Raw genomic sequence first — 14,968 nt, 5'->3', positions numbered from 1 at the left:
GGTATCAGCGTACTCAGGACAAATTGTTCAACAACTTTCATGATTCAGTTTCTCCTTTTACCATTGGGAAAATAAAAAAATTGTTGCTAAAATATCATTTTTGTGACTAAAAAGTTAAATGTTCATTTTTTCCTTCCATGTTGCTTCTGCTGCTGTGAATCACCTGAAGGGTTAATAAACTTCTTGAATGTGGTTTTGAGCACCTTGAGGGGTGCAGTTTTTAGAATGGTGTCACTTTTGGGTATTTTCGGCCATATAGACCCCTCAAACTGACTTCAAATGTGAGGTGGTCCCTAAAAAAAATGGTTTTGTAAATTTCGTTGTAAAAATGAGAAATCGCTTGTTAAATTTTAACCCTTATAACTTCCTAGCAAAAAAAAATTTGTTTCCAATATTGTGCTGATGTAAAGTATACATGTGGGAAATGTTATTTATTAACTATTTTGTGTCACATAACTCTCTGGTTTAACAGAATAAAAATTAAAAATGTGAAAATTGCGAAATTTTCAAAATTTTCACCAAATTTCTGTTTTTATCACAAATAAACGCAGAATTTATTGACCTAAATTTACTACTAACATGAAGCCCAATATGTCACGAAAAAACAGTCTCAGAACCGCTAGGATCCGTTGAAGCGTTCCTGAGTTATTACCTCATAAAGGGACACTGGTCAGAATTACAAAAAACGGCCAGGTCATTAAGGTCAAAATAGGCTGGGTCATGAAGGGGTTAATGTTGGTTCCTCTACTGTTTGACACTAGGAACAGAAGGATTTTTTGGTGGTCTCTGGATCAGGCCTCTATTACACACTAGATGCTACAAACTATTTTAGAGGCCTGATCCAGGGGCCACAAAAATCCTTCTGTTTCTAGTGTCATAGAGAAGAGAACCTGACTTGCAACATGCACCGTACTAGTACAGAACATGTTGTGTCTCTCCATTTGATGTGGGGTCCGGCAGTGAGCCCACATCTTTCCCGACACATGTCAGCTGTTTTGAACAGCTGACATGTGCCCAGAACAGCCACAGGTGGAATTGCGATTACATGATCGTGGGTCACCGATGGGTTGGCATGACAATCAGAAGTCTCCTGGAGACCACTATGGTTGTCACTGCCATCTTTCTGCGAGCGCCGCCAGGTGGTCGGTGCTCATTTCAAGTGAGGTATTCTGCTACATATAGGCGATCTTATCATCATCTATATGTAGCATAGCCAGTCTCCCATGAAGACTATTGAAGCATGCCAAAAGTAAAAATAATGTTTTTAAAAATATTATATTTTTTTAAAAAAATATAAAAGTTTAAATCACCCCCTTTTCACCCCATTCACAATAAAACAATAAAAAAATCAAACATACACATATTTGGTATCGCAATGTTGAGAATCGCCAGATCTATCAAGAAAAAAAAGGATTAACCTGTTCGATAAATGTTGTAGCAAGAAAAAAAGTCAAAACGTCAGAATTATGCTGCTTTGGTCATCACTTCCATTAAAATGCAATAATGGGTGATTAAAAGATCGTATCTGCACCAATGTGGTATCAATAAAAACATCAGTTCGGCATGCAAAAAATAAGCCCTTAACCAACCCGAGATCACGAAAAATGGAGACGATACAAGTTTAGGAATATGGCAAAAATTATTTTTTTTAACAAACTTTGGACTTATTTTTCATCACTTAAATAGAAAAGAACTAAGATATGTTTGTTGAACTCAGAATGACCTGGGAAATCTTAATGCTAGGGCATTGAAAATAAGCTGCGGCGCGAAGGGGTTAAAATAGTTTGTAGCATCTAGTGTGTTATAGAGACCTTATCAAGAGGCCACAAAAATCCTTCTGTTTCTAGTGTCATACAGAAGAGACTGTACTGTGCAGTCAGGGCAGAAAGAGGAGGAGGGTGACACCAAAGGCGAGGAGGGTGACACCAAAGGCGAGGACTGTGGTATCATAAAAGATGATGATGAATAGGTATTAGATCCCAGTTTGGGTGAACATAGAGACACACAGCACAGTAGGTCATTTGAGAAGTAAGACGATGAGGTTGTGTTGTGCCGTATGTCGCAGACATGTAGTGATTCAGCCACGATAAGCAAGCATCCTCAGCCACAACTTTGGCTGTGACCAGAAGCATCCGAGAGTCTGCAGCTCGCAGAGGTGGCATGGGTTGCCTAGCCTGGGCCTTTTTTGACACTGCAAAGGATGAGCCAACTCACGTAATCTGCCAACTTTGCAAAAAAAACTGAGTTGAAGTAAAAAGTGCAATAATTTGTCTGCTACATGTATGAACCTTCACATGCGCAATCAACATGCGTTACTGTGGGAATCCCACTGCACAAAAATGCGGACCTGCAGACCTCAACAACCATCAGGCGCCCCATCAATCGAATCTGCTGCTTCTTCCTTGTCCTCTGTTACCGTGCCAACTACTGAGACGCAGGTCTCTGACCGCAGACCCTCTGGTTCTTTACCTGCTCCAGTCATGCTGACTGAGAGCCCGCCGTCAGCTGTAACAGAAGCGGACATGCCTGCAGTTTTTGACAAATCTCAGAGAATGATCACACCACAAGTTTCTCAATCCGCAGTACCATCTCCGCCTGCACCTCTCTCATGGTCTAGCAGTTTGTCTGGTTCACTGTATTCTGTCCACTCTCAGCACTGCAGATAGCCCAAGGTTTCGCAGATGTGGTCACATAAAAGATTGTTTCCTCGTACGCATGATAAAACTAAGAGGTTAAACTCCACCATCTCCAATGATATTGGCATGGAAATGCTGCCTTTTCATCTGATAGATACAGCCGGTTTCCGAAAGCTGATGGCCTCCAGTACCAATTACCCAGTCAGCATTACTTTTCTAAGAAAACTGTGCCTGCTCTACACCAGCATGTCAGAGACAATATCAACTGTTCCTTGACTAAATCTCTGTCTGCCAGGGTGCATCTCACCACAGACACTTGCATGAGTAAGCATGGCCTAGGGTGTTACAACTCGCTGACTGGACACTGGATGACCCTGGTGGCTGTGGGGGCAGGAGATGCTCTACAAGTCTTGGAACCCCTAAGGCTTGCAGGACAAACCTCTACATTTAACACTTCCTCTACTGCTTCTGCCTCCTCCTCTATCTCCTCCAGAGCCATCAACTTAGCCCTCAACCTCTGCCTTAATGAGACACGATTTCCAATAGACCAGAGTGAATCCCCACTATCTTTGTACTGCGCATCCAGGTTTCACCACAATTAGGCTGTATTAAAATTGATATGCCTTGGAGATCGCAGTCATACAGCTGAAGAGCTGTGGACAGCTATCCATGCTGAGCTTGATCATTGATTGTCTCCTCTGATCCTGCATCCAGGGAAGGCCGTGTCCGATAAGTGTACGAACCTGGTGGCGGCCCTACAGCAAGGAAAGCTCGCACACATGCCTTGCATGGCTCACGTTCTCAAACTTTTGGTACAACGTTTTCTCTGCCACTGCCCTGACCTAGATAAACTGCTCAACTGCTCCAGAAAACACATACACTGTGTGCTCATTTCCGCCATTCGCACCCCTCAGGTCATCGACTAGCATCCATACAGAGGTCTTTGTCCATGCAAGTTAACAGGTTAATATGAAATGTATCGACATGGTGGAATTCCACTCTGCACATGTTGCAACATCTGTGTCAGCACCAATGAGCCCTGATGCAGTATGTGCACAGTAGAAAGAAAACCAAAGGCAAAGTGATCAAACTGTAAACATACAGGTCAGCTCAAAAGTGCATTGTGCATTTATGCAACAAAGTGTACCATTATAAAAACAAAATGGATGTAAAGTACATCAAAGAATGCAAAGTACATTGAAATCACATAAGGAATACATAAGGGCAAATAGCCACAATAGGAAATAGAGCAAAGGAGCAGTGACCGTAAAGCAATGATGTGCCTAAGGAATTACCTGCGGGACCATTGTACCACCCGCTCCAACGTGCGTTTTGGCACAGTGCTTTCTTCCGCAGTGAAATTCTCTTGGCGAACTCACCTCTGCACCGTGCGACTTTCTCATGGTGCTAACAGGGATCTCATCAGTCACCTCACCACAGTTCAGCCCGGCTGGGAATGGAGCCTCAGTGACATCACCGCTAGTTACTGAGGCTGCACTCACAGCATCTCATTCAACAGTGGTTCTCAGCCTGGATGGTTGCATCTTGGCACCGTCCAGGTTGGAAACTATTCCTCCCCGAGACATGGATTACAGCGTGGGACTCAACGATGAACAGGTATAGTATATTGTTGCTTTCTATTTTAGTTTTATTACAAGAGATCCAGGGCTTCTGTGGAATTAGGCAAGGTTGTAAGTATGGTTTAATTGAGATTATTAAAGGAGTCTGTGTCATTTTTTCAATTAAAGGACTTTATTCTATTTGTCTCTGTTTTCTTACAATGTGGCTATGGGGTTTATAATGAGGGCCTCTTATTGAGGCCTCTCCATTACTAACCTCAGAGCTTGATGTCACCGGATAATACAAAGGTGACATCAACCCCCCAACTGTCACCCCACTTGCCACCACTACAGGGCAAGTGGGAAGAGGGAGGCTAAGTGCCAGAATTGGGACATCTTAGAGATTCACCTTTTCTGGGACAGCAGAGAGCTGATGTTTTTAGCCTGGAGGGGGCCAGTACCCATGCCCCTTCCTAGGCTATTAATATCAGCCTGCAGCTGTCTGCATAGCCTTTGCTGGTTATTACTTATAGGGGGACCGTATGTCATTTTTTTAGGGTCCCCCATTTTAATAGCCAGTAAAGGCTATGTATACAGCTGTGAGCTTATATTAATAGCATGGGAAGCTCCATGGGTGTTACCCCTTTACCCGGCTTTAAACATCTGCCCCCAACTGTCGTATTTCCATCTGCTGGGCATAAAAATTACAGGGGAGCCCACGACATTTTTGGCTGAAAATTAATATTTTATTAATTAAAGACATGTCCAGTAGTTTGCACACACACTGTACTAATTGTATTTGTCACTGACATCTATATATGTACATATTCTACTTGTATTTACTGTATGTAATCCATCTCTTCTATCCTGTCGGCTCCTGAAGTGATTTTACAGAACACGGCAGATGAATTACCAGCTTTTCTTCTATCTATCTATCTATCTATCTATCTATCTATCTATCTATTATATATATATATATATATATATATATATATATAATTCTTCCTGTGCTGAGTGGTCACATGGTACCGTTCATTATAGTCGTGAATATGCGGCTCCACCTCCCATAGAGGTGGAGCCGCATATTCATTACTGTAATGATAGGTAACTGTGACCGCTCAATACAGGAAGTAGGTGAGTATACAGGGAACGGAGCGCAGCGCGATATTTAAATGCTCCTCGTTCCAGTGCGGCTCTGTCTCCAGCGTCCTCTGGCTGTGACGCTCAGGTTAGAGGGTGCGTAGTCAGTGCGCGCCCTCTGCTGAGCGTCAGTGCTGGAGACGGAGCCGCACGAGGAACAGGTAAATATTGAAAGCGCCGGCGTCCTGAGTGAAGAGAGGTGAGTATGTGTTTTTTTTTTATTGCAGCAGCAGCATTATATATGGCACAGCTTTATATGGAGCATCTATGGGGCCATAATGAACGGTGCAGAGCATTATATATGGGGCATCTATTGGGTCATAATGAACGGTGCAGAGCATTATATGTGGGGCACAGCTTTATATGGAGCATCTATGGGGCCATAATGAACGGTGCAGAGCATTATATATGGGGCACATCTTTATATGGAGCATCTATGGGGCAATAATGAACAGTATGGAGCATTATATGTGGCACAGCTTTATATGGAGCATCTTATGGGGCAATAATGAATGGTATGGAGCATCTATTTTTATTTTTGAAATTCACCGGTAGCTGCTGCATTTTTTACCCTAGGCTTATACTTGAGTCAATAAGTTTTCCCAGTTTTTTGTGGCAAAATTAGGGGGGTCGGCTTATACTCGGGTCGTCTCATACTCGAGTATATACGATATATATATATATATATATATATATATATATATATATATATATATATATATATATATATATATATTTATATACATATACAGCACAGACCAAAAGTTTGGATACACCTTCTCATTTAGTCCAAAGAGAAACAAAAGACCAGCGCTCCATCCGGGTGTAATATTCCAAAGTGCAAACTTTATTGGGCCATGTTACAGCAACGTTTCGACCCGGAGGTCTTTGTCAAGCATACAGTTAGGGCCAGAAATATTTGGACAGTGACACAAGTTTTGTTATTTTAGCTGTTTACAAAAACATGTTCAGAAATACAATTATATATATAATACGGGCTGAAAGTGCACACTCCCAGCTGCAATATGATAGTTTCCACATCCAAATCGGAGAAAGGGTTTAGGGATCATAGCTCTGTAATGCATAGGGTCCTCTTTTTCAAGGGACCAAAAGTAATTGGACAATGGACTCTAAGGGCTGCAAATAACTCTGAAGGCGTCTCCCTCGTTAACCTGTAATCAATGAAGTAGTTAAAAGGTCAGGGGTGGATTCCAGGTGTGTGGTTTTGCATTTGGAAGCTGTTGCTGTGAGCAGACAACATGCGGTCAAAGGAACTCTCAATTGAGGTGAAGCAGAACATCCTGAGGCTGAAAAAAAAGAAAAAATCCATCAGAGAGATAGCAGACATGCTTGGAGTAGCAAAATCAACAGTTGGGTACATTCTGAGAAAAAAGGAATTGACTGGTGAGCTTGGGAACTCAAAAAGGCCTGGGCGTCCACGGATGACAACAGTGGTGGATGATCGCCGCATACTTAATTTGGTGAAGAAGAACCCGTTCACAACATCAACTGAAGTCCAGAACACTCTCAGTGAAGTAGGTGTATCTGTCTCTAAGTCAATAGTAAAGAGAAGACTCCATGACAGTAAATACAAAGGGTTCACATCTAGATGCAAACCATTCATCAATACCAAAAATAGACAGGCCAGAGTTAAATTTGCAGAAAAACACCTCAAGAAGCCATCTCAGTTTTGGAAAAGTATTCTATGGACAGATGAGACAAAGATCAACCTGTACCAGAATGATGGGAAGAAAAAAGTTTGGAGAAGAAAGGGAACGGCACATGATCCAAGGCACACCACATCCTCTGTAAAACATGGTGGAGGCAACGTGATGGCATGGGCATGCATGGCTTTCAATGGCACTGGGTCACTTGTGTTTATTGATGACATAAGAGCAGACAAGAGTAGCCGGATGAATTCTGAAGTGTACCGGGATATACTTTCAGCCCAGATTCAGCCAAATGCTGCAAAGTTGATTGGACGGCGCTTCATAGTACAGATGGACAATGACCCCAAGCATACAGCCAAAGCTACCCAGGAGTTCATGAGTGCCAAAAAGTGGCACATTCTGCAATGGCCAAGTCAATCTCCAGATCTAAACCCAATTGAGCATGCATTTCACTTGCTCAAATCCAGACTTAAGACGGAAAGACCCACAAACAAGCAAGACCTGAAGGCTGCGGCTGTAAATTAAATGTTACAATCTGCACTTGAATTCTGTTGTAGAGGTTTCATTTCAAATCCAATGTGGTGGCATGCAGAGCCCAACTCGCGAAAATTGTGTCACTGTCCAAATATTTCTGGCCCTAACTGTATCTAACATGCAAGGGAGCGGCCTTAAATAGCGTGGATGCCACACATTGCACCAATCACCATCAGGTCAGCCCCCTGCCTCATAATACCACATAAAAATAACAAAACACACATCAGATACATATCATATAAAAGTCCACCACCGCAGATACAAACACCATAGAGGAGACATGGAAAAGATCTATATTATATACAATACATAAGTTGTTTACCTTTACATCCACCAATAAGATAGATGCATCAATCGTTGCTATAGAGATGTGAACCAATCATAGATAAAACAGACTCCACCAATACCTAACTGTTGTAAACGGCGCCTAAATATACAAATAGCCTATCAGATAGTCCAAGCTACATGAGCGTACACCTAACCACCAACCGGCCCCCCTGTTACATGCCGCACCACTCACATCATATCCCGCTCTAGTCTCCACAGCTTACTGAGCCGATCACCGTAGCCGGCGATATCAGTGTCATCACAGCAACGTGCATGCGCACATCAAGCAGCAAGAACACCTCGCGGAAAACAGGGAAAACCAATCAGCGGAGGTGACCACCCATACCTCCAGTCACATGACCTGAGGAAAACGTGTAACCAAGGTGACATCAACACAAACAATGCTCCTAAGCTGCCTCATCCGAAGCAGCACAGTTAGAAGTCCTACATGCAGCCACTGCATGAGTGAGTGTACCCGCAACTGGCACAGCCAGTGCACCGCCACCAGACAGTGCAACCCGCCGGTCAGCGCGTGCACCTCCACAAATAACAGAGGCGCAGTGAGGGCACAATCAGGAGCAACAAACGCTAATCTCCTCACTATAATCAGGAGCCAGATGACAATGACACCCTGGAGAGCTATAGGGGACAAAAAAAACGCCCGACCATACATGATATAAAATCCCTCTCACATCATATAGAATATAGTGGAATTAAATAATCTAAATAGAAACTTCAATCCCGTCATCCATCGTCCATGGTGTATCCAGTCCCCAATGACTATACACAAATGACCACCTTCTCATTTAAAGATTTTTCTGTATTTTTATTACTATGAAAATTGTAAATTCACACTGAAGGCATCAAAACTATGAATTAACACATGTGGAATTATAAACCTAACAAAAAAGTGTGAAACAACTGAAAATATGTCTTATATTCTAGTTTCTTCAAAGTAGCCACCTTTTGCTTTGATGACTGCTTTGCACACTCTTGGTATTCTCTTGATGAGCTTCGAGTAGTCACCCGAAATGGTCTTCCAACAATCTTGAAGAGATGCTTAACACTGGTTGGCCCTTTTGCCTTCACTCTGTGATCCAGCTCGTTTGGGTTCAGGTCTGGTGAAGCACCCCATCACTCTTCTTCTTGGTCAAATAGCCCTTACACAGCCTGGAGGTATGCCTGGGGTCATTGTCCTGTTGAAAAATAAATGATGGTCCAACTAAACTCAAATAGGATGGAATAATAAGCCGCTGCAAGATCCTGTGGTAGCCATGCTGGTTGAGCATGCCTTCAATTTTGAATAAATCCCCAACAGTGTCACCAGCAAAGCACCCCACACATCACACCTCCTACTCCATGCTTAACGGTGGGAACCAGGCATGTAGAGTCCATCCGTTCACCTTTTCTGCATAGCACAAAGACACAGTGGTTGGAATCAAAGATCTCAAATTTGGACTCATCAGACCAAAGCACAGATTTCCACTGGTCTAATGTCCATTCATTGTGTTCTGTAGCCCAAACAAGTCTCTTCTGCTTGTTGCCTGTCCTTAGCAGTGGTTTCCTAGCAGCTATTTTACCATGAAGGTCTGCTGCACAAAGTCTACTCTTAGGTAAATTTCACATTAGCATTTCCCGACGCTGCGTCGGGAAACGCTGCGGCAACGCATGCGTCATGCGCCCCTATATTTAACATGGGGGGAGCATGGACATGCGTTGTGCTGCGTTGTGCGACAAATGCGTTTTTTTTGCCGCAAGCATTGGGCGCAGAAAATGCAACAAGTTGCATTTTTCTTCCGTCCAAATTTCGGCAAAAAAGGACACATGCGTCGCAAAATGCAGCGTTTTTGCGTGTGTTTTGGTGCGTTTTTATTTGCGTTGTGAACGTAGCCTTAACAGTTGTTGTAGAGATGTGTCTGCTGCTAGAACTCTGTGTGGCATTGACCTGGTCTCTAATCTGAGCTGCTGTTCACCTGCGATTTCTGAGGCTGGTGACTCGGATAAAATTATCCTCAGAAGCAGAGGTGACTCTTGGTCTTCCTTTCTTGGGGTGGTCCTCATGTGAGCCAGTTTCTTTGTAGTGCTTGATGGTTTTGCAACTGTACTTGGGGACACTTTCAAAGTTTTCCCAATTTTTTGGACTAACTGACCTCCATTTCTTAAAGTAATGATGGCCACTCGTTTTTCTTTACTTAGCTGTTTTTTTCTTGCCATAATACAAAATTCTAACAGTCTATTCAGTAGGACTATCAGCTGTGTATCCACCAGACTTCTGCTCAACACAACTGGTGGTCCCAACACCATTTAAAAGGCAAGAAATCCCACTTATTAAACCTGACAGGGCACACCTGTGAAGTGAAAACCATTTCCGGTTACTACCTCTTGAAGCTCATCAAGAGAATGCCAAGAGTGTGCAAAGCAGTCATCAAAGCAAAAGGTGGCTACTTTGAAGAACCTAGGATATAAGACATATTTTCAGTTGTTTCACACTTTTTTGTTAAGTACCGTATATAATTCCACATGTGTAAATTCATAGTTTTGATGCCTTCAGTGTGAATTTATAGTTTTCAAAGTCATGAAAATACAGAAATATCTTTAAATGAGAAGGTGTGTGTTAGGACTGGCGGAACGCACCAAGACAGATGATAAAGGTGCGTTCGCAGTCCGGGGTCCACCGTGCAGGTGGAGACCTGCTGCTAGTAATTGGCAGACAATATGGCGGTACACTAAAGTATACACGCGTGGGTTAAACCTCACCCAGCGTGAAGAAAGCGATCCTGTTAACTCACAGGACCGCAGTACCGCACTAGAGCGCGAGCAAGTGGTCAGCGGACTTAACCCCAGAAGGGATTGAAGCCCGATTAGACCCTTGCTGGCGTAACACCGCAACTGGGTGTGTAGAGAACCTTAGGACAAATATGTGCACAAGAGTGCGAGCGATGCCGCACTAACGGACGCCACTAACCACCCAGACTCGGGTATGGAAAGCGCAAGGCAAGCGCACGGCGCCGTACTGGCAGGCACAGCTATAGGACGCTGAGATGTGTGTATCGTGTAGATGGCAAGTCGGGCGCTAGATAGCTACCATCATCCGCGAACAGTCAACAACACTAGGGAGGGATATTTAGGAGCTTTCATCCTTCGACATACATCCATCTACACACACACATAATAACAAGACAATACTAGCGCATGGCCGTGCGGTCATGCGCAGTTTATATAGGAGCAGCACAGGAAGTGGCCACAGCACTTTTGCCCTTCTAGGACCTGCCAAGAGGACCAATGGAATGTGCTGCAGAGCCTGAGCACATGACCCTCGATCTCCAACGGGAGACCTTACGCTGGGCATGCTCAGTACATGCAGACAAGGACTTAGTCCCAGAGAAGTCCGCTCGCTGCTGACCAGTACTGACTTTAATGGCAGAGACTGGAGAAGCAGCACTAACTCTCTGAACAGAGTGAGAACGAGCAAGACGCTGGGACCGACGTCCTTGCTGAGCAGGCTCCACTGCGGCTGGACAAGAATGGGAGACCGCAGCGGAAGTGGCTCGAGATTCCCCCAGTGCAGAAGCGGGAACTCGACCCCTAACAGTGTGTCCAAAGTTTTGGTCTGTACTGTATATATTTGTGTGTCTTACTGACATCTTTATATCTATGTAATCTATGTGTATATATCTATTCTATTTTATTCTAACCTGTCAGTGTGATTTTACTGTTCACACACATGAATTACCAGCTTTTTACAGGACACCGGTATGTAAAAATCAGACAGCATTCACATTGTCTGAGTGCTGTGTGATTTTTTTTTTCTCTCACCCATGGGCTTGCAATAGCGAGTCTCGGCCGAGTCATGTTCCTAATGAGAGCTATCTGATAAAACCAACTTGAGCTTAATGAAAATTAGCTCATTAGGAGCTAATTACTTTAATTTCTAATATGTCCACAAAGAAAGAGCAACATTTAAAAAATAAACACTAAGCATAATAAACTTTTATCTTACTGTGCGCCCACTATTACATCATGTGTCCATTTCAACATAAAAAATGAAGCACCAATTTAATACCAGTGCATTTTTATTTTATTCTTCTACTATTCTTGTATTTTCTTCTTTTTCAGGAGATATTCGGATATAAATCAGAGAGGTGGAGAAATATTTTGAATATATTTGGTTACATATTTTCTTTAGGGCTGCTAAAATTGGTCTTTTATTGGAAGCCAGAGCTGGATGTTTGGAGCCACTGTGTTCCTTGTAACTTAGCAAACGCTGATACAGTTTTGATACAAAGTGTAAGTACATCATTTTGTCATTTATCAAATTAGAATAAGTAGTTTTTTGTGATTTTTGTAGATTTCTGCCCAAGGCTACTGCAAATTAATTCATTACTATCTTGTCTCTCTCTATATCTATATATATTCTACAATATCTTTGCAGAGAGAATTTAAAAACTACATAAAGAAGTCAGTAAACAAGGTCAATCTTCGCAAAAAAATGAATATTGGGTCTTTTGTTATTAGTGATGAAAATTCATACATATGCAAATCTATAACAGAGTCAAGCAAAGTAAGTTTTGTCCTGTCAAAATAATATTGGTGATTTTATTGGGAGGGAGGGGGGTTATTTATAACTGAATGTGCACTTTGACTATGTCCATAAAAAGAAAATAATAGGAGTGGAGCTCTGTTACTGAAAAAAAGCTAAAGTCTTTACATTTTTCAGCACAGGTTTTGGATCTAAATGATATTTATACTGTGTTCAAAACTATTAGGCACATTTGATTTAAGTGTTATAAAGATGCAATTTTTGTTTTCTCAAATAAACTCATGGGTGGTATTGTGTCTCAGGGCTCATTGGGTCACTGAAATCAATCTCAAACACCATTAGTTTTCCAGTTGAGCTCATTTAAGGGAAAATTACTTAAGAAGGACAGGCCACAGGTTTCAAGCAATATGAGAAAAAGGATAGTGCAATGTCTAGAACAAGGTATGAAAGCATTAGATATTTCCCAAAAACTTATGCATGATCATCGTTCTTTGAAGAGATTTTTGGCTGATACAGAATTCAGATGGGTCTGTAAAGATAATTGCAAGGAAGGTTTTGGCCAGACATAGGATTAGGATTGAGCAGCTGCTAAAATAACATAAAAAAACAGCAAACAAGTATTTGAAGCTCCATGTGCCTCTGAAGTCCAGAGTAGAGATGAGCGGTGTTCGAGTCGAACGGTTCCCCAATTTCAAATTCGAGCTGTTTTGGGCGGTATTCGAGTCGTTTGTCGAACTCAAACAATTTGCTTAAAATTCGGCTGTTCGAGTTTCTGTTCGATAACTGTTCGTTCACCAAAAGCCTAATTTGATTTGCACATTAAAACTGTTTATCATTGTTAATAGACTGTTTCAGTTTATAGTGGGCGGGGGGGGGGGGGGGGTGGCGGGGATAGATCTGTGCTGAAATAATGCCGATCTCCATTTTTTTTTCTCTCCCGCATTTACAGTGGGGAGGTGCAGTCTCTCAGCCTATCAGCAGTGCACAGACACACAGCAATGTGCATTTGATGCACACACGCAAGGGTATGTGTCATTGGCTGTGTATGTCACATGTCCTTGCCCTATAAGAACCAGCCATTTTCCCCATCGCCACCATTTCCTCACTGCTGCAGCTTAGTGTTAGACGACATCACTGCTGCTGTGGGTGCTATACAGACTAAGAGTTTTTTGGGAGCGAATTTTCAGAGAGATAAGTTTAGGGAGTCGGGACTAGTTGTAATATGAGCCCTTTTCAGGGTAGGTTACAGCAGTTCCTAGAACTTTTGCCAGGCATGTCTGTGCCAGTGCTGTGCAAGTGTTTGTCACAGCATTTGGTGTAATCTAGCTCAGCCAATCCATTTGGGCTAGTAGCATTGTCTTGTAGTCATCTGAGTAGCCCGCCTGTGAAGCTAACTACACCGCCTGTGTATCTAAATTTTTACTGCATCTAACCCAGGAAATCGTTTTGGGCTTAGTAGCAGTGTCTGCACGTCAGCGGAGCAGCCTGCCTGTGAATCTAGCTACACCGCCTGTGTATCTAAATTTTTACTGCATCTAACCCTGTAAATAGTTTTTGGGCCTAGGAGCAGTGTCTGCATGCCTGTGTATGTAAATTTTTACTGCATCTACCCCAGTAAATAGTTATAGGCCTAGGAGCAGTGTATGCACGCCTGTGTATCTACATTTTTACTGCATTTAACCCAGTAAAATTTTTGGGCCTAGGAGCAGTGTCTGCACGCCTGTGTGTCTAAATTTTTACTGCATCTGACCCAGCAAATTATTTTGGGCTTAGTAGCAGTGTCTGCATGTCAGCGGAGTATCCCGCCTGTGAAGCTAGCTACACCGCCTGTGTATCTAAATTTTTACTGCATCTAACCCAGTAAATAGTATTGGGCCTAGGAGCAGCGTCTGCATGTCAGCGGAGTAGCCCGCCTGTGAAGCTAACTACACTGCCTGTGTGTCTAAATTTTTACTGCATCTAACCCAGGAAATCGTTTTGGGCTTAGTAGCAGTGTCTGCACGTCAGCGGAGCAGCCTGCCTGTGAATCTAGCTACACCGCCTGTGTATCTAAATTTTTACTGCATCTAACCCTGTAAATAGTTTTTGGGCCTAGGAGCAGTGTCTGCATGCCTGTGTATGTAAATTTTTACTGCATCTACCCCAGTAAATAGTTATAGGCCTAGGAGCAGTGTATGCACGCCTGTGTATCTACATTTTTACTGCATTTAACCCAGTAAAATTTTTGGGCCTAGGAGCAGTGTCTGCACGCCTGTGTGTCTAAATTTTTACTGCATCTGACCCAGCAAATTATTTTGGGCTTAGTAGCAGTGTCTGCATGTCAGCGGAGTATCCCGCCTGTGAAGCTAGCTACACCGCCTGTGTATCTAAATTTTTACTGCATCTAACCCAGCAATTAGTTTGGGGCCTAGGAGCAGTGTCTGCACGTCAGCGGAGTAGCACGCCTGTGAAGCTAATTACACCGCCTGTGTATCTAAATTTTTACTGCATCTAACCCAGTAATTAGTTTTAGTACTTCTTGCATGAACCATCACATGGATATGAGGCATAAGTTGCAGTGGG

General features: G+C 42.8%; 1 protein-coding gene across 1 annotated transcript in view; it reads left to right on the top strand.

Annotated features, from left to right (window-relative positions):
- The window catches only part of LOC138638117 (probable cation-transporting ATPase 13A4), a 627,752-nt gene that overhangs the window by 72,887 nt on the left and 539,897 nt on the right, over positions 1-14,968 (top strand). Inside the window, exons 2-3 of the mRNA XM_069727139.1 lie at positions 11,983-12,153; positions 12,299-12,427. Of these exons, the coding sequence (XP_069583240.1) occupies positions 11,983-12,153; positions 12,299-12,427 (300 nt within the window). The remainder of the gene's footprint in view (positions 1-11,982; positions 12,154-12,298; positions 12,428-14,968) is intronic.

This window comes from Ranitomeya imitator, chromosome 5 (assembly GCF_032444005.1).
Source record: "Ranitomeya imitator isolate aRanImi1 chromosome 5, aRanImi1.pri, whole genome shotgun sequence".
Classification (NCBI taxonomy): Eukaryota; Metazoa; Chordata; class Amphibia; order Anura; family Dendrobatidae; genus Ranitomeya; species Ranitomeya imitator.
The sequence above is the reverse complement of the archived record's forward strand: the minus strand, read 5'-3'. Positions and strand labels throughout refer to the sequence as shown.